The 20,948-nt window shown below is 43.4% G+C and overlaps 1 protein-coding gene across 1 annotated transcript in view; it reads right to left on the bottom strand.

The window, feature by feature from the left end:
- Positions 1 to 11,062: 11,062 nt before the first annotated feature.
- INSC (INSC spindle orientation adaptor protein) overlaps positions 11,063 to 20,948 on the bottom strand; it is a 185,131-nt gene continuing 175,245 nt past the window's right edge. The window contains exon 12 of the mRNA XM_054969992.1: positions 11,063 to 13,423. Within this exon, the coding sequence (XP_054825967.1) occupies positions 13,295 to 13,423 (129 nt within the window). The 3' untranslated portion in view covers positions 11,063 to 13,294. The remainder of the gene's footprint in view (positions 13,424 to 20,948) is intronic.

Below are 20,948 nucleotides of genomic sequence, written 5' to 3'. Positions count from 1 at the left end.
TGGTGAAATAAACATCTTGAGGATGAGAACTTAAAGATCATTATTAATCTCTAGAACATAAATTAAATTCTACCAGTACTGTGGTTTCTTCCTTCTTCATCCTTCCATTAGATTATCATTACTGCCGCTGCAGACACATGTATGTGGTGAGACTGTGATACAAAGAGATGGGGAGAAAGAACTATTTAAAACAATAAACTTTTCTACCATGCATATGGCATTGTCAGTCAAAATACAGTGCTGACTTAGAAAAATGCACTATGAAATGCTTTACATTTCCAGTAGATGTCAGCACAACTCATTCAGTAAGCAGATGAGACAATCTAAAGACTGTTAAAAAGCCAGGAGAGAGAAAGGGAGAGAGAAAGCTGATTTCTCAGCTCTGCTTGGAAGATTATAATTTCAATGGTTTTTTTAATTAAAAATTTGGATACTGAAGCCAAATCTCGAAGGTACCCTGAACCTGCTATTTACCCTGATGGAAGAAAAAGGTATGTTTCCTCTAATGGGACAAATAGCATTTCCGATGGCGTTAACCCCCTTCCTTCAGCCTTATTCTGAATTGGGGAGATCCTGCATCTGCCATTCATCAATAAAAATGCACTGATGATCTTGTCATAATAGATCTCCAATTAGCTACTTTAACTTAGGGCCAAGCTACAAGTGACGAATGACACTTGAACAGCAAGTGTATTTCTCCCTGTTCACTTGCCCTCCACTCAATCCACTTGCCATTCAAGTGTCATTCATCACTTGTAGCTTGGCCCCAAGTCTCCTCCCCCCTTCTCCTTCTGAACTCTACTGTAGTTTTCAGGAATGCAATATGCATTGCAAAAAGGACAAAGGAAGAAATAGTTAAACAGTTTCCCTCCTTCCGTGATCGTTCTCCGATTTTCAAAGCAGTCACACTTGAGACTGCAAATCATGACTTTCTAGTGTCAAGTCTAGTTTGACCCTCAGATCATTGATGTAAAACAACCCTTGGAAAACCACGAAAAGGAATGCTGTTGTTTTTCCAGCCTGGCCTTACTGGAGGCTCTTAAAACAGAAATATATGGGCAGCTACATACCTTATCTTCAGTGTGCCTGCAGTTTGGAGGATGGCATTCTTAGTAGTAGCTGTTGGTGTGGTTGGCAGACGTTGAGCAAAAAGTTAGTCAGAGGAGGGTGCTCACTGATTAAAGGGGGAGGGGATGCATTACTCAAATGCCATTATTGCCAGTGCCAAGATTGGGGGGATTCTAGAACAAGGCATCCTCAGTAAGCCTACTCAAGCAAGGTATGCAATGCTGAAGAGTTTTTTCTAGTGTTTTGGGCATGATCACATTCACCAGCCCTGTCCATTGGCCCAAGCATGCTGTGTTTGCCCTCCAAGAGAAAATCCTAGTCACATGCCCTCTCTTTGCAGTAGCAGCACCTGGGAGAGGAAGCTAGCTTCCTTTTCTTCACTGTATAAACTGTGGGCTGCTTTTTTTAAAAACCATACCATTTAGAAAGTAGACTGAAAAAGTCTCAGCAGTTTTGACCTTAACAGGAACCTGATACTTCTTTAACTAGGAACAGCAGATATTGATACCCTAGTTGGAAGAAAGAGGCAGACACAGGTTTTGGGTACTAAGGGCTACTTTATTAAAGCAACAACATAACCTCAACAGCGGCAACAAGGGGAGCTAACTAGCGGTACAGGTCAAGCCAGTGGTCACCATGGGACCTTCTCCTTGAACCTGCCTGGGCGAGACCCACTGCCCCGGGTGCGAGCCATCCAACAGAGATGGCTTGGGCCCGGCCGGCCAGGCGAATGGTTCCCCCCATAAAGCTCCAAACACCCCAAGCCGTACAGCCTGGGATAAGGACTTGTCTGGGAGGTCCCACCAGGCAGTCTGCCCTTGCAGCTGAGCCGTAGGGCCGCAGCCGCTCCTGACAGACCCCCACTCCCCACCAATGAGGATGTGCCAAGGGTACTCACCGGCCCGCTCTCAAATCCCAACTCTAACCTGCCACTAACCTAACAGGCTGCGGCACCGCCTGCCAATTACCACAACCCCCACAACAGAACAAGGCAGGCGAAAAACCCCAGATGCCCATGCCAATTTGCAAAAGGGGGAAAAATTCCTGCCTGGCCCCAAAGAAGGCGACCGGCTAATCCTGTCCTGTTATAGGGTGCGGAGGGTGGGCCGAGCTCGAGGCACCAACTGAGGGGGAAACGGGCGGAGCGCGCCTAAACAGGCTAGCTCCGCCCAACCCCACAGGTCCTGGAAGGGGAGCTCTGCTCTATCTCCTTCCAGGGCATCAAAATAGGCACCCAGCCTTAACGGCTACGCCGCGGCTGGGGGTTGCCTCCTTCCTTGAGGTGAGAAAGAAAATGATGGATGTGCTTCTCCAAGGAACTTTCTAGAAGTGAAATTGTTTATGATACTGTTGTGAAAGGCAGAGAAAGTGCACAAAAGGAGTCTAAATGTGAAATTCTCTTTCTCTTATGTAAGAGTTCTAAGCAAAACACAAAAATTAAGGCTCTAGGACAGTGATCCACAATGTGGTCATCATGGTTTTCTCCAGTGTGTTTCCTGGCACCCTCTGGCTTCTTGAGTCTTGGAAATAAAGTTCAAACAGAAGAGGAAAAAAACAGGGAACTTTGGTTCCTCTCATACCAGCTTACTGACAAGCAAAGCAGGTATGTTACAGCCATGCAGACTTGGCTTGGCCATAGATACATGCTTTCTTATGTCTCACCGTTTGGCCATCTCTTCCATTGTCATCACCAGTATGACAACACTTCCAGGGAAAACCCAGAAGCAATTGCAAATAGCTTTAGGAATTGCCAGAAATTCTATGGTAAAACCATAAACATTTTTGCAATTCCTAAAGCTACCTGCTATTACTTCTAGGTTTTCCCCCAAAGTGACATCTTTATGCTGGTTATGCTGTCCCTGACCATGTACCCACTGCTACCTTGCCACCAGTTGCCAGGCTCAGCCTGGCAAATCTACTTCCCTAAAGCATAGAACCAGTCACAGCTTTCCTCTACCTCTTTGGACCAAGAGGTGTTTCATAAGAACCCAGAAGCCACTGTCTTTACATCTGCCTATTTGAAGCAGCTGCCTTAGAAGAGTACTTGGCTTGGAAGATTCCAACTTTTTGTGAAGTTTCTGATGTTCTGTGATTGGTCATGCCTCTTTGGCAGCCATTTTGTGACTAAACTATCCCCTTCATGGTAACTATTTTGTGCTGGCATTCACTACTGTAAGCCAGCACCAAAAAGAAAAATCCATAATTGCCCCCCTCCTGTCTCAGGCCCTCACCCTGCCTGCAAACCCTAGATATATCTCAGGCCCCTGCCCTGCTTACAGGTTCAGCTACAACTCAGGCTATATTATATATATACAGGGGGTTAGATAAAGTAACCATTTGCTTGCTCGCTATGACCTTTTTCTTACCTACAGATTATAAAGAAGTTTATACATAGCTGTTTTCTGTCTCACTGAAACAGGAAAGTTGTGTGGGTTTTTGCAAGATAAGTATAGCTGTGCTTAGCCATGGAAAATAGGAAGTAAGTAGCAGAGATTCTTGCGCTCAGCTATATAAAATAGGAAGTAAGGTAGCAGAAGCACTAAGGGCTATGACCTTTGCGGTTAGACTTGCAGACATGTGTGTGTGTGCTAATGTGTGACAAACTATGTATGGTATAAAACAAATATGAGTAGGGGGTTTCGCTATCAGAGTAATGGGAGATGCAAACTAAGGCGGAGTTTTAGGCGAAGACCGGAAAGGTGTAACTCCCAAGTACCTCAGCCAATGGGGAAAGGGAGAGGGAAATTGCGGACAAGGATAGGATGCTTGAAATCTGTCAATTATCAGTAATGATTTACAGTCTATAAAAATCCTTGTTCAGGAAGCCTCTGGGTTCCTCTTTGGCACCCACAGGCCTGTGTATTCCGATTGCTTCAATAAAACGGCTTGTTCCTCTCAGAGCCTCAATCTCTCTCTTCTTGTGGTTTGAAGCGGGAAGGGTCTGGCCGTCTGGCCCAGCTGCCTTTGGGTGACACTACCCTCTCTCAACACTTCAGAAGTGTCAACAGTCTGTCTCAACAAGGTTGAGGACCCTGGTCCAATGTGTAACTGAGGGTTACATATTGGTAATCTGGAAATACCAGCATTGTCTTTAAGAGTTATATGTTGCTGCTTGTCTCTGAATGCAGAGACTCTTTCTCTAAAAGTACAAGACTTCAGATGGTTACTCACATTTCTAAATTTCACAATCCAATGAGAACTAGGTTGGCATGGTGTGATAGTTTTATACTTGTAATGAGGAGAACTGGGTTCAAGTCCCCACTCAGCCATGAAATTCACTAAGGCCATTTAGGCCATAACAGGCTATTGTGAGAATGAACAATTTATGCCACCCTGAATTTCTTGGAGGAAAAAGTAGGTTAAAATATAATGATACATTAAACAAGAAATAACAGCACAAATCTAATACATGGCATGAAGAGTTTAAAAAAAAATATCTTTCAGCTTCTTTCTCGCTGCCTTTAAACTTAAAAACTCTATTCAAACACAGGTTTAAGATGAAGGCCCCCCACAAAAAAAAAAACAAAAAGAAAAAACTTTCCAGGCTGTTTATTAAAAGGATGACACAGCAGGAAAACAATGAAAGCAGCCAGCCCTGAGAAAATTGGTTAATGATTAACTTTAAGGCTTCCAGAAACATATATACTTTTTTAAAAAATAAAAAAGAAGTTAATAACTCCCTCTACTTGGAAGCGACAAAAACTCTGATTGTTTGTCTAGGCTAGCTACAGTGTTGTTATTTGAAGAAAAACATTTACTATGAATAAACAGAAAGTTAAAAAGATGACTCTTACAAAGGTTGAAGACACAACTGCTTTGAAATGGGCAAGGGTAGTAAATCGAGCAGAAGAAAAGAGAAATGCTGACAAGATCAAGATTCTTCAGAAAACCGCTGTTCTCAGCTGCAATGAGCTGGATCGAGATAAAGCAGCTCTTCGGAAATTTCTGGAAAGAGTTCAAATGTCTACAGGACACCTAAATAAAGACACTATCTGACCAAATGCACATTCAAGAAGAACCAAAATTATTCTTTCCAAATTCAGTGGTTGCCACACAACTTTTCTAGGTACTTGGAAAATGCTTAAACCAGACTTTGATGTGTAAAAAAAGCAAGGCTATTCCTTAAGAACATGGTAAGTTTTGTCTTGAAAATTTAAACCAGTTTAAGTAGTATGAATAAGAATAGGAAGTTCTGGAAAAAGCTGATTAACTACAGTTTTCAGGACTGAACGGAACCCTTTTTTTTAACAAAGTATCTCTCTATATTGCTGATGAACTATCACTATAGATTCTGAAATTTCAGTCATTCATATTCCAAATTATACCTCAAGGTAGAAAGAGGGACAGTTGGTGACACAAGATAATATTGATTGATTTGGAAGCTGTTTCTTTATTTTAAGTGCTTTACAGTTCACTCCTTTGCTGAGTTATTCCAATCTAAGACTTTTCTTTTTTAAAAAAATAAAATTTTATTAAAACTGTAAAACACAACTGTAAACCGTTAAACAATAAGCACACAAAATTTAAAAACATGCATAAAGTCAAAGCAAGTAATAAGTAACAATTAAATATACAAACATTTATAACGCACAAGAAGTCTATGTTAATAATGAGTAGAAATTATACTAAGTAATGTTTATTACAGTATAAGGAATTATAGTTGATCTAGTAAAGAGATGAAATTCTTACAAAGTACACCAGATACTCTATGAAACTGAGATATTTTATATAATCTAAGACTCTTGATCTCAAAGGGGGATTCTTGGTCTGAAACAATGGAGGTAACTCACAAGAGTACATGTAGGTCTCCTGAACAGGCCACACAATATACCCAGAACAGTTGCAGTTTGGAAAAACAGTGCAGGTTAGAAAAATATGCTTGAATATTATGCAGGATAGGGACCTTGGACATAACCTGTGTATCCTATAATATATGAAAAGACCATCTATGGTGATAGGTGGAACATAGGTCTGAATTACACATGCAGCATAATGAGTAGGTGGAATGCTGAGGAAGTAGAATGGACCCAAATTCTTCAGACTCCAGAGGGTGGATTGCAACACCCCAGCCGGTAAAAAACAGTAATGATGCATAGTTGGTTCAGAATCCCCGGATCCAAAACGGAAACAGATTTTTTTCAGCATACATCCCTAACAATATCAATTACTAAAGACGCGGTCTTATGTGCTGACCCTGCTTATTTCCCCCATCAAGGCATTCAGGGGTAAAAAGTTTGGGCTCATCAAAGCATGCATTGGCCCAATGTGAATGCTCATATAGAGCAGTAGATTGAACATTGTGCACTATGCCATAAACTTCGGTCTAGTAACTGCAGAGAGTTAATGATCTCACAGAAGATCCCAGACTTGCCTTAGTTCAAACTAGCAGATGATATTTTTTAGCTCAATGGCAATCCTATCTTACAGTTCATTATAATTCAAAATATCCTAAATTTAAGAAACACTCCTTTTTCAGGTCTTGAATATGCTGCTGCACAACTCCTGATGGGAAGGCTTTTATGCAGCAGTGTACCAGCTACATCAGCAATACTGACAACTAGATTACCACCTGATGTTCATCAGAAGTTAAATAATGTCCAGTGTTGACAACAGAACTACTATGATAAGCAGGTTCTGCCTCTTCAACCCCTTCAAGAAGGGGAAAGTGTACTAATGCAGATACATACCAGATGAATACTGGTATCAGTCATGGGAACAATAGCTGAACCACATTCTTATACAGTTGAAACACTAAGCAGAAATGTATATCACAGGAACAGGCTACATCTAAGAAAAGATTGTTTCCCAGTACCTGGGGAATTCATTGCAACACCTGATCTCTCATGAAGTTCTAGACCAGCAAGAACATAAAGATGGTACATGCCAGGTAACCTTCCAAGACCCATTGACACTCCAGCTGATGGTGTACAGACTAATAATGGATGGGTGATCATGTTGCCTGCTATGTTATGTGATGAGTTAGCTGTAAAGGCAAACCCCAGTGGTGAGTCAAGTGTTAGTAGCCTCTATAATCTTTGTAATGTTTAAATTGTGCTGAGTGAGCACCCCAAAGTAAGGAAGGAGGATGTGGTGTATTTATTATACTGAAGCAGTCTGTTTTCCCCTCTTTCCTAAAAAAATCACTAACAAGACTTGAGTGTTTTTTAATCACTGTCAACGTTTGAAAACAAAATTTGAAATTCTTTGAAAACAAAAATTAAAACATTTTAAAAATATATAAGTATATAAATCTAACAGACATACATAGCCTTTTAATATTCTTATTTTGTTGAGAAACTATTAAATGGAGGATCGTAATCAACTAATATAAATATCTGTTGTTTCTGAACATGCTTCTTCTGATTGCTGGTTTTATCTCTTCAGTTCTATTTAAAATCAGTTTCTTGTCCTACCATTTTCACATCCAAGAGAATATCCTATCAGCAGAATATAACCTTTTTAGTGCCAAACACTTTCAGTATTACAAAAAGATATAGTTTAAAATTATAGTTACATTTGAGGAGGTATTTTAATACTGTGAGCCAAAACATAGATCTTGCTAGCCAAAGATATTATATCATAGAAAAGATAACTGAAGAGGAAAAAGTATAACTGTGTCTCTAACTCTGACAAACGATTGTTTTTCATTTCACATTGTAACATTCCCTAGCTACCCATTTCAGCCTAAAGCCTAAATTTTCTAAAGACATTTCTATGTCTATGTCTATTAGGGTTGAAGCATGGTCCAATGCTATAGCATGTAGCATATTGGGGAGGTCCTAAAGGGGCCTGAACTAGGAGTGAAGGTAACAGGTTCTCTCAGGAAGGATGGGACAGCCACCAGGGACAAAGATAAACCAACCAAACCATCCTTTCTGCAGCAGTTGGGCTGGGGGAAGAGCGTTAGTATACAAGGACCCCAAACACAAGGGATTTAGACAACATGAAAACTTGAAAAGCAGCATCAAGGATGTCATTAATATATTTAGGACTGCACACCAATGTAAATATATGGGTAAATAAAACTCTATCCAAATCGGTTGTACCATGTTTCATTTCATTTCAGAGTCCTTTTGTGTGTTGTTCCACCAATGAAGCAAATACTCAGCAAGTCACATGTGCTGCAATTCTGAAATTAATTTTAGAAATCCTCCTAGCTAATCTGATATTAAGGAAGAGTAGAGTGCAGCACAAAATGAACTTCTGAAACAATGAAGGAATACAACTGAGAAAATATGCTCTCCTCTTCCTGGGTTACATACCACATACTGCAACTTTTAAATGTTCACATTTTCCCTTTTTAATGTTTTTGTATTAGGAAAATATGTCAATAAATCTTTAATAAAAATTATAATTTTTAATATAAAGTAGGCCCCACTTGCCTAAGCACTGCATGAACAATAAGTAGCCTTTTGCATACAGTATTTTGTTCACCTTAAATCTTAAGTACCTTTTGAAGATCCCATTCAGTTCAGGTAAATCCTGCAAGCAACTGCTTTCCTCACAAGCATACTATGATTATTTTTCTAGGTTCCAGTATCACTCAAGGGTGCTCCAACAAGCTTTTGTGGCATATATGTAGTTTTGTTTTTACAACAGCCTACAAATTATACTAGTGTGAGACATAGCCAAATGAGCTTTATTGGTGGATGGGGCTTTGAACACATCTCTCTCTGACAGTTCTACTTGTTTTAAATGTTCTACATTCATCAAATCTTGGTTATCAAGACTGTGAAGAGCTTTGGTTATCACATACAAAGCTCTTCACAGCCTTGGCCCAACATACCTATGGGACCATCTCCCTCCCTATGTTCCTCCATGGCAGTTTCACTCATCTGAACAGAGTCTCCTGCAGGTGCCACCCTGCAAATGGGCAAAATCAACAGCAACCTGCGCATGGGCTTTCTCTGTGGTGGCCCCTACTCTGTGGAACGACCTGCCTGAGGAGGTCAGGAGAGCCCCCCTTTCCTAGCTTTCCACAGATGATGCAAAACCAAATTATTTTTTAAAGCTTTTGTATTGTAGGGAGCGGCTCTCAGATGCTTCACTAATGAGTAAAAGACCATAGACTTCAACACTATGTTGCCTTATGTACTACCTGTTGTCTTAAATATGTGCTCCTATGAATTGTTTGTGCTTCATGTGGTCTAATGTGAGCCCTAGAATTGCTTATGTTCTGTTTCAATATTTCTTCAACTCTGTATTGGAGTTACTAATGCTGTCTTTGTAAAATGGTGTTTATTTATTCTATGACATTGTTTATGGAAGCCAGACTATAAGTGACATAAATAAAATAAAAATAAAATAAATCAGTTCTATAACAAAATCTTTGTTTGCTCAGTTTTATTTTATATACTTCATTGACTTCCTGCTGTCTCAGGGCAAGTCCATTCTGTCTATGTATGTATGTATGTATGTATGTATGTATGTATGTATGTACATGCTGTCTGCAGCCTGTGTGAAACATCTTCACGTGTTTCAAAAAACAGGAATTTTCAAGTGTTTGATGCTCCTGTTGGCTTTTGGGAATAAGTATACCGAATGAATGTGTCTTATTTACATGTCTGCAAAAAATATCATAAATAAACACTACTTAACTGATGCATTCATAGGATATACGTATTTGCACTGATGTAATCTGAAAGTTGGCTGAATGTCAGAAATGTTCCACAATCTAGCCCACAATAGTAATAACTGCATTTGTAGGTGACAGTGGGCACAATCCACATATTGGCAGGACCCATGCGGGTATCGGATTCTTCCATGCTAATTCCCCACACACACACACTTGACAGGGCATTCCTTTCCATGCTGCTCCTTCAGTCATTTCGTTGAAAAGGAGCACAACAGGCACTAAACATCAGAAGAGATAAGAAGAAGAAGAAGAAGAAGAAGAAGAAGAAGAAGAAGAAGAAGAAGAAGAAGAAGAAGAAGAAGAAGAGGTGGTGGTGGTGGTGGTGGTGGTGGTGGTGTAAATTATACAAGCAACAGGTAGCCAATGGCGTTGTTCTTCAGTATGTTAGATGTTGCTGCCCCTGCCATTTGCATTTTGTGAGTGAAAACCTATCCTAACTGGAAGAAGGGTTCAGATGAGAAAAGGCATTTATTCCTTGTAAATCTGGGGTAAGAGCTGATTGATTCCCAGATACATCAGAGGATGAAAAATCAGGCTCAACCAGAGCATCATGTAATCTCTAGCTTTTCTAAAATACACTGTATCACAAATATCTAGAGAAGCTTCTACCTCATCAGTGCAACATTGAGAAAATGAGTACTGTTTTACTTGTCCTAGGGTAGTGGATTAAAAAAAGAGAGAGAGAGAAAATGTGTGCCAGCTATTGGTGATATTCTTGCAAGACTCACAGCAGCAATGAAGTGTCACTTTGGCACAACCAAACATCTAGCATCTCTCTCACCCCAGCTGCAAAATATTAGGGTTTAGATGTTTTTGTTAAAAATGTATGGAAGGTTATGTCAGCTTTCTAATATCTTCTGTTTGAAACATTGTTTTGGTTTGTTCAAACTTAAAAGTTATAGCTTTATAAATGAGCAAAATGGGTGTGAACTATTCAGTATGTAAAGGAGCACATATATGCAAAGGAAAAATTTCACCTAATGTGAAAGTGTGTTTTCAAGCTCTGGATGTTTTGGATTGTCAAATTTTATGATTTCTGTCGCAACAAACACTGGTCTTGTGGGACATTTCCCAACCTGAGAAACACTGAGGCAGAACTGCCCCCCCCCCCCAATGCAATATGTGTACATTTTTTAATGAAATTGTTTGAAGTTAACACAGAGAGATACAGTTTCTTGGGATAAAAATGCCACTAAAAACATATCTTCCAGGCAAATACATTCAAAAACAGAACTGAAAGTTGCTTTAAAATTGATTTATTAGTTAGTTTTATAGTCAGAATATGACCACATGTTTGCAAACAAAAAAATGTTTACTTTTTGTATGTTAAAATATTTCAAATGACTTTCAGACCAGGGATTTTCAATGCAAATTATCTTTAATGTATTGTTGGAAGCAAAAACAAATAGAAATATCTATGATGCAAGAAATGTCATAGCCAAAAAAATTGTAAACAGCTAAACCTAAATGTGGTTTTTAAAAAATCATGTCTTTAGTATGTCTCCAATATCATATGGCATGCAAAAGCAGATTTTTCCAACATGCTTGCCTCCCATGCCAGGGTTGCACAATGTTTGATTATATATTTAAAACATTTCCACTAAATTAACAGGAAATCACTGCTACATTAATATTTGTGGAAACTCTGAAATCAAGAGGGGGCATCCAGTTTCATTTATGTATGCCTAAACCCCATTCACCTGGGAGCAGATACATGAGGAATAAAGCACAACAACTCACAATTTGTACTTTTTGAATGAGAAATTAAATACATATCTATGCTTTTCAATATGAAATTATAAGCAATGGCTCAGATTGCACAGATGTGTCAGGCTCTGAGAGAATAATCCACAGGCGAACTGGATTTGGATACCAGTTAATTTCATATAGCAAATTAGGCTCATTTTACACTTTCTATAAGTGTGCCACCATCTTGATTATAACATTTAGAATCATCACATTTTCATGCTCCCATCAGGCATTCCTGGTAGCCATTTTTAGACATATGGAAATGCTGGCATAATGCTGTTGATCATTATTATGTAATGTTCTAAATGTCATGGCTTGGGTAAGATGGTGGGCAGGTCACTTTTTGATGCAGCTGCATGGCAAGTGTAATATGTGCAGCAGTCCCTTAGAATTTCATTCACATCAACTGCGATCTAACTTCATTAAAATCAATGAGAATTTGCTGCTCACCAGTTTCAGTTTCAGTTTATTCAGCTTAACAGCCCATAGGCCATACACTCTAACAAAGTTTAAGAATTAAAAACAACAGTTAAAGAAAAGGTTGCCACATCTACAATACAGTTTTTACAAAGGCTACTCAGTAATAGTCTTAATTTTGAGGTGTCAGAAATGTTTGAATGCCTCAGTAGCTATTTTTTAAAAAATCTCTCTCTGGTTAGTTCATGTTTTGGACAGTGAAAGAAGATAAGGGATAGCGAGTCAACTTCAGCCAAAGGGCAGTTGCAGAAGTGTTGATTTGATGGTATCTTGAGGAAACTTTGCACAGCGGCAGTATTGTAGCCAATGAGGTTGCTGCTCACCAAAAAGTACAGAAAACCCACTCTTACAGGATGACACAACCCAAACCCACCTTCCTGAGTAGATATAAATTACCTGCTAACATCTTCTCCATAGTTTGACATTGAGAGATCTCTGTCTTTCGGTGCTACACTTCTGAAGATGCCAGTCAGAGCTGCTGGCGAAACGTCAGGAACTACAATGCCAAGACCACAGCAATACAGCCCGGAAAATCCACAACAACCAAGTACAGGATTGCTTCATCAACCTACATTTCATTCTTCTTTGTTTCTAGCTAATTTGTTAAAATTATTATATATTGATAGCTCAGTTAACAATGTTATTTTTATTAAAAATTGTGATAAGATTATAACATATAGACATCAAGTCCAAGATATATTAATCATAAAAGAATTTGGTCCAATCTGAACATTAAAACAAATATTACTGGGGGGAAACTATTCAAAACAAGCCCCAACAGCCACTTTTAGAAATCAAAAAAAGAAGACTTATTGGAGGTGATCGGCTCTTCCACCACTACTAGTTTTTTCCACTACAACCCAAAACCTGCTTTTTCATTTAAGAAAAAAAAATTCTGTCAGTCCTTCCTTTTATGTGTGTAATGAATCATTTCCCCCTTCAAAGTAACAGAGCTGTGTATAAGATGTATATGGCATCTCCTAAATACTTGCCCGACTGTCCTGGATTTAGAGCCTTGGCAAACTTCTTATCTGAAATTCTAAAGACAAAGGGGCAAGTTGGATGAGTAAATAGGAGGTGCACATGGGCCTCCCGTTCTCCCCCAGTTCCATGAAACCAGAGTCAGCAGGGAAACGGAAGGAAGCCTCCCCCTCCTGAACCCACGGCTGAACCTACTGGGAATCAGAAAGGAATGGTGTTCTTGCCAAACTTTATGGTCTTATAATATATGGTTTTATATTATAACAACTTCATCATAAATAATACTGTTAGAATATAATCCTGTATAGCATCAACTGCTTTATTTGGTACATTGCTCTATTTGGTACATTGTTCTTTTTATCTATATTTGTCTACACAGTCTATTTATACAAAACTCTCTTCCATATTGGTACAAAGCAGAAAGGAATCCACAAGTCTTGGCTTTACCAACTGCTGGAAATCTGATTCTTGAAGGCCATCAGGACTCATCACAGCTAGTCGCCGTAATGCTGCCTGTAACAAAATGCGACAGTACAGTTTAAGAATACAGAACTTGCTTTCTGCAAGGGTAGATACACATCACCAACTGATAAGAGTTACTTGTTCAGACTGATTCTTATGCCAAGATTCAGCAGCAGTCTACTGCACCGTTCGCATCAGACTCACTCAGGGCCATGGGCACAGAGTCTGTGAAGTGCTGACTGCCCTGTGAAATAGGCTACAGATGTATGTTTGGACTTGTATGTTGTATAAAATGAGAATAGTTTACTTATTTAGATGTACAGGGCTCAGAATGGGTAACAGCAACTTTATTAAATGGGTAGGCCCCTGTCCCAAAATATATCTTAATTTATGTTGCCATATTGGCTTATCTCTGACTACCAGATGTTTCCATCATAACAACAAACTTGGTATCCTTGCCTCATCACAACTACACTTGCTTGAAAAGAAAGCCATCTCTGCCATACTCCTTTTAGCCAAGATCCCTTTCAAATTAATTTTGGGCTTACGGAGAACAGCATCACATTAATTTCTGAAACATAACAGGTAGATGAAAAGAGAATGAGGAATCACCATGTGAAGGCGGGGCAGGGCAAATGCTTTTAATTGCACAAAAGCCTTATTGTACTTACATTTTTAAGATACAGATTTAGTTCTCTGACAGAAAACTCATTTAGTTTCTAAATATTAGCCCTTCTGAGAAAGGAAATGTTTGGGGGAAAGTACATGAATATGGCCCCTTCCTGGCATGCAGCTATGCTGCTAAAGCTGGGGGCCATTAGTTGCCGCCCTGGAAGGAGGGAGGCAGCACCACCCCTTCCTTTCAATCCAGGGTTTGGCTGGGAGGGCGGAGACAAGGGCCTTAGGAGGCTGCTCCACCTTGCCCAGTCACAGTTGGGAAGAGTCGCTCGGCCTACCCTCCTCACCCTGTATTGGTGCAGGATTAGCCAGCTGCTGTTATCAGAGCCAGGTAGGAATTTTTTACCCTCTTTCCAATTTGTCATGGGACTGAGGGGTTTTTTGCCTACTTTGTACCGATTTCGGGGATTGAGGTCATTGGCTAAGGGTGGTACAGGTTAGCAGTGTCATTGAGATAGGGTGCGGGCTGGTGAGCACCCTTGGCATTTCCCTGTTGGTGGGAAGAGGGGCCTGCCTGAAGGGCTGGTACTGCGTTGACGGCTGCCAGCTGCAGGGGCAAGCTGCCTTCGGGAACCCCTGCGTGCAAGTCCTTCCCTCACTGCTGTACGGCTGAGGTGTTCAGGAACTTGAAAGGGGGTGACCAAATTGCCTGGCCAGCCGGGTCCACACCATCCATGAATGGGTCACACCCGGGGCTTCGGGGCTTGCCCAGACAGGTCAAGGCAGTGGTCCAGGGTGGACCCCATGGCTTGACCTGTACCGCTTTAGGTCCTTGCTGCTGTTCTGGCTTGTTCTAGTTGTATGAAGTTAATAAAGTGGCCCTTATATCCAAACTTGGTGTCTGTCTCTTCATTCCGACTAGGGTGGCAATGTTGAGCAGTCCATGCCAGGGTACAAAGGGGAAAAAATGTTCAGACAGACTAAATAAGTTTATCGTGATTGTGATAACTCTTAAATTTGAGTCACACTTTTGACCAATGTTTGACTAAAAAGCTAGACTCAAAGCTGCTGTTTTGCCAACATAATAGTACTTCTGTAGACTGAAGAGGAGGTGCAATTTTTGCTGATTACTTCCTACCTCTTCAGGCCTTCACTTTGCTTCCCCTTAGTGTCTCCCCTCTCCTTGACCTCTAAAAGTAGAAAGGTGGGAAAGTCCCAGTCTATTAGTTTTGTTCCACTTGAAGTACTTTGGATCCAGCCCAGAATTCTTGCTTCCTTTTCACTGAAGTAAAAAAGCTAAAACATCTCCATGTGGCTAAGAACTCTGCATCATTTCTTTCTAACTGCTGGATTAATACAAAGAAGCAAACATTTTCAGTATAAAAATCTTGATTTTTTTACAGATGGATAAAACATAAGAACAAACATGTGTGCCTCCCTGGATATATTTCTGTTTCACAGATCTCTGCCCTTCCAGTCTGTGATTTACTTAGGCAAATGATAACCAGAACATTTGAGTTTCACCCAGCAGGCCAGCAGATGAAATTGATCTTGTAGATTAATACTTTCCCATTTCCCCCCTATTGAAGTAAACTTTGCATAGTATCTTTGCATTTTCCTCAATTTACGCTGTTTTTATGCTCTGGCTGGACTTTTAACAATTGCTCATTTATTTAGGGGCAGTATGCAGTAGTCTGACTAGGGACATATGTGGGGTGTACACTGTGTTCCATGTGAGAAGAAAGTCAAAAGAATAAATAGTCACCTTCTGGGCAATCCCCCCCACAAATCCTTGTGGTGCTGCCTATGTACCCAGTCCTTTGGCTGGTTGGCTGTGGATGAGCCAGCCTGGAATATGGGACCTCTTCCCTGTAGTCTGCTCCAAATAGTTAAAAGGGCGGCATCTAGGGGCAGGCCAGGCACTTAATGCATTATCAACTGTGGGTGAATTGCCCAAACGACTGTACAGTGGAGCCTCTTAAATATTTCCAAGGCTAACAACCATGGCAGGCACTCCCAGTTCTGGTGGATTTACCACATAGGAGAATAGTAGCAGGCATGAACAAGCTGCACCCATCATCAATTTTCCTTTCTCACTTATCCCTAGTCAGTAGCCAGGCTGTCAGCCTCTATCCATGCCACACTAAGTTTGAAGGAGTTTGTAATCAATAAAGCTGTGTCCTTATTTTTCCCATTCAAGAGAGAGGGAATGAAAGAAAAAAAGAGTAATATCCTCCCTCCCTTACTAAACACACATTTGGGCTAGTTCCTATTACAGAGAGGAAAAGCAATTTTATACTTCAATTCCTTGTCTTAGTTCTGGAAATAAAAGATATCTACTCTGATTTCCAAACTAAATTCATGAAAAGAAGAAAAACAAGACCCTTTAGAAGGCCACTTTAAACCATGCTACATGAAAGCAACCCTTGCCTCAGACCCTAAAATCCATCAACTGGCATAACACATTCATTTCTACGGGGTTCACATCAGTGAAGCACTTTTAGGATCAATCTTTTGTTGAACAATTATGTCCGATAAAGATTTATAGCATGACCTCAGGCATGCCACTTCATCTATCTGCTTAAGATTTAAAATTGACACAGAAATTATCTTTGCACAGTACTTAGCATACTACTGGTTCCATTTTGAATGGTGTCTATAAGCATTACTGTATTACAAATAATAAATCACATGATTTCCAAGCATTTACAGAGAGAATCTGAGTACAAAACTCCCCTGTGCAGAGAAATATTGTCCACTTACTTAATTTAAAATAATGTAGTTATTACAGAAATTATTTTATCGGTCATGAAAGTGCAGTCACTAAACACCAGATATTGCTTGTGGCAATGTGATAATAAATTTAAAATGAAAAACAGCTGTCTAAAAGAAAAGAAAATGATTCTAGACTGGCAAGCCAGTACTTCCTAAGTTTAAAAAAAACACTTCAGTGAAATCCTGGGAGTACATTTGTCCACAACACAAGGATCCTGGGAACAGAAAAGAATCAGATCATAAAACTTGCAGATGTATAACAGCAGGATGCCACACGTGCTTATGATAGATATGGTAGCAAAAGGCCCAACATTGTTGAGGAGGCACGCTCAAAACTTTAATAAAAGTTGTTGTTTCAGCTCACAAAGTAGTTTTTTAGTTCACAACACTGCACAGCTTAGAGAGAACATTGGTGGAGATGTAGTCTTCATACAGCAAAAAACAAAGAGGCAAGCTAGGGGATGTCATTAGAGTGGGTGCTAAGCCTGCCTTCCATCTCACCAATCTCACTCTCTGCAGTGAGGGTCAGGTTTTGTCCTCTGCTAGCTTTGTACCAGATAACTTACTGGCATGTAGTAATATAGCCAATTCCAATTAGACATGGGCACGAATGTTGGGGGAGGGGAACGAACATGACGAACAGTAACAGAACACAAACAGATGAACAGTAATGAACATGTCCCGTTAACGAACATGTTCGATGTTCATCGTTCGTGGGGGCCACAATGGCCCCCTTCAGACTTAAGAGTGCCCATGTTCACAGAGAGAGTTCAACAGGCTCTCCTCCAGCCATCACCCAAGTCTGGTCAAGATTGCAATACGGATCTTGGAGTTATACATTTGCAAATCTGACGCCCCCAGGAAATGCCCATTCGATACAATTGGACCCACCAATTGACTTTGGCCCCATGTACAAGCAGTGGACTTGAAGCCAGGGCACCTCCCTTCTAGGCAATGGGGGGTTGGTTGCTCGCCAGAGACAACCCCCCATCTGCCCACCTGCCATGCCTCCCAGAGGCTACTTTCTGCCAAGCCATTAATGTGGGTCATGTCGGCGGCCACCACGCTTGGCGGGCTTAGGGAGACAGTGGTGGGCCACCTCCCCTCTAGGGGGCAGGGGGGTTGACTGCTCACTGGCGGCACCCCCCATGTGCCTGCCCACCAGGCCTCAGAGAGGCTACATTCAGCACAGCCGGAAGGTGGGTCAGGTTGGCAGCTGTAGGGCCTGGTGGGCTCAGGGAGGTGGTGGCAGGCTGCCTTCACTCTAGGGAGTGGGGTGTATGGCTGCTCGCTGGCGGCACCCCTCATGTGCCTACCCATCAAGCCTCCCAGAGGCTACTTTCCACTGAGGTAATAGTGGGTCATGTTGGCGGCCGCTGGGCCTGGTGGGCTCAGGGAGGTGGTGGCAGGCTGCCTCCCCTCTAGTGTGTGGAGGGGTTGGCCACTCGCCAACAGTACCCCCCATGTGCCCACCCACCGGGCCTCCCAGACACTACTTTACGGATGCCAGGGAAATGGGTGATGTCGGTGGCCGCTGGGCCTGGCGGGCTCGGGGAGGTAGTGGCAGTGGCAGACTGCCTCCACTCTAGGGGGTGGGGGGTTGGCTGCTCACTGGCAGCACCCCCTATGTGCCCGCCCACCAGGCCTCCCCGAGGCTACTTTCTGCTTGGTCGGAAGGTGGGTCATGTCGGTGGCCACCGCATAACCAAATGATCCAGCAACAGTCTGCAAAGAAAACCCTCCAGCAAGACATGACGGCATATGCAGAGGCCTTGCACATATATCACACACCCTGGTGGGTCAGAGACACTAACATACGTCCACCAGATGGGGACATCATAGAATCGGGGCCAATGCAGTTGTCCACACCTCGTGTGGTGCAGAGGCTGTTGCTGCCCAAACACACCGGCTGGACATGGAGCATTGGACAGTTAGGTACATGGGATAAATAGGTTTCTTGATAGACGCATAGCTGTATGGGATAGGTGTATAAGATAGAGGGATGCATGGATATATTGAATACCTGTATTGGATTGACAGGAGAGACAGATACCGTGTACAGGGATATTGGGGAGAACAATGGCTTGTTCGCGAACAGACGAATGGGATGTTCGTGAGTTTTTTTAGTTCGTATTGCTGTTCGTGCTCATCTCTAATTCCAATCCCCCAAACTGCACTCCTTGCTCTATATGCAGTATGAACTGATTAGAAACAGACTTCTATATCATTTTCAGATAATAAGGATAATCCAAATAAATTAGTTTAGCATGTATCATATCAATATTGTTCTGATATGCAATACTTACTAAAGTAATAATAATAATAATAATAATAAGAAGAAGAAGAAGAAGAAGAACAACAACAACAACATTCGATTTATATACCGCCCTTCAGAACGACTTAACACCCACTCAGAGCAGTTTACAAAGTATGTTATTATTATCCCCACATCAAAACACCCTGTGAGGAGGGTGGGGCTGAGAGAGCTCCAGAGAGCCGTGACTAGCCCAAGGTCACCAAGCTGGCTTCAAGTGGAGGAGTGGGGAATCAAACCTGGCTCTCCAGATTAGAGTCCCACGCTCTTAACTACTACACCAAAAGGAAGCTGCTGACTTACCGGCAAACTGAGTTGGCACCTCGTGCAGGACGGAGTGGAGGCGGGATGAAGAGAAGGAGGAGGAGCGTCCATCCAGTACTGGCCCAGCTGCATGGTCAGGGCCATTTGCACCCGAGCATCTGCAGGAGCAGCTTGTTTGTTACCTCAGCAGGTAAGTTCAGATGCTCAGGCGGGTGGACGCCCCCCCGGTCATGGGGTGGGGGTGGGAACACACCTGGAACCCCCCCTTCCCATTCCCTCACACCCCTCACAGGGGGGCAAGATTTCCCGGGTGGGGATAAGGGTGGGGGGGCGCATGGGGTAGCTAAAGGTGAGTAGCGGCCACCTGGGCCCCCTCACGCTCACCTCCTCCTGCCGGAAAAGGAAAACGGTGAGGGCCGGCTGCGGCTGCGCCATTCAGCTCCCGGCCCGCGGGCCTCTGGGACCGTGTCTCGGGTGCATGCAGCCGCCGGAGCAGGGGTAGCAGGGCCAGGTCTTCTGAGGGTGGTGGTGCGGTGCAGGCCACCCGGCCGCCACCAGAATGGGATGGCAAGGCTGCGGCTGGCCCGCGCCACGTGGCCGGGCCGGGGGACCTTCAGCCAAGGAGGGCCTTCCTTAGGCGGTGGCACAGGGTGGGCTGCCCGGCCGCTGCCAGAGTGGGACAATGCAGCCGCGGCTGGGCTGCGCCGCGTGGCCTCGCAAGGGGCCTTCAGCCCCAGGGGGGCCTTCCTCGGGCGGCAGCGCAGGGCAGGCTGGCCGGCCACCGCCGGAGTGGGATGATGCGGCCACAGCTGGCTTGTGCCGCACAGCCCACACCGGGGGCCTGCGTTCTCAGGGCCTTCTTTGGGCAGCGGTGCCAGGCAGCTGCCCGGCTGCCACTGGGGCAGAATGGCGTGGCCACTGTGCGCCCGTGCCGCGCGGCCTGCTCTGGGAGGACCTTTGGCCTCAGGGGGCCTTCTTCGGGCGGCGGCATGGGGTGGGCTGCCCAGCCATCGCCCGAGTGGAATGGCGTGGTCATGGCTGGCCTGTGCCCCACAGCCTGCTCGGGTGGCCTTTGGCTGTGGGGGGCCTTCTTCAGGCGCTGGTGCGGGGCGGACGGCCTGGCTGCCAATGGAGCTGGATGTTGTGGCCGCAGTGGGCGTGTGCCACACGGCCCACGCGGGGGGTGTGGGGTGGGCTGCCTGGCTGCTGCCGGGGCTGGTTGGTGCGGTCGGCCTGGATCGGCCCCAGGGGCCTCTTGCGGGCCCGGCGCAGCGCACTGGGCCTGGGTGGCCTCATGGTTGCAGCGGTGGTGGCGGCAAGCCCGGTGGGTCCTCGGGTGCTGCACACAACTACCGCGTCTGGGCACGCGGGCAAGGAGAGGGGGGGTGGCTGACTTGCCCTGCACGGGTGGCTCGCTTCACTCTCCCCTTCCCATGACAAATCCATCAGGGCATTGGCCATGGCCATCAGCGTGGGCTAGAGGGTAGCTCATGGTCTGGTCATCTGAACGCCTTGCAGGTGCGGGCGTTTTTTCTTCCTTTCTTCTAGCGGGATGGCTCCAAGTACTAGTGCCAGCAGCAAGACGGTGGCCAAGGCTCCACGCCA

This window comes from Eublepharis macularius, chromosome 2, assembly GCF_028583425.1.
Source record: "Eublepharis macularius isolate TG4126 chromosome 2, MPM_Emac_v1.0, whole genome shotgun sequence".
Lineage (NCBI taxonomy): Eukaryota > Metazoa > Chordata > Lepidosauria > Squamata > Eublepharidae > Eublepharis > Eublepharis macularius.
Note: the sequence above shows the minus strand (reverse complement) of the source record. Positions and strands in the feature narration are given on the sequence as shown.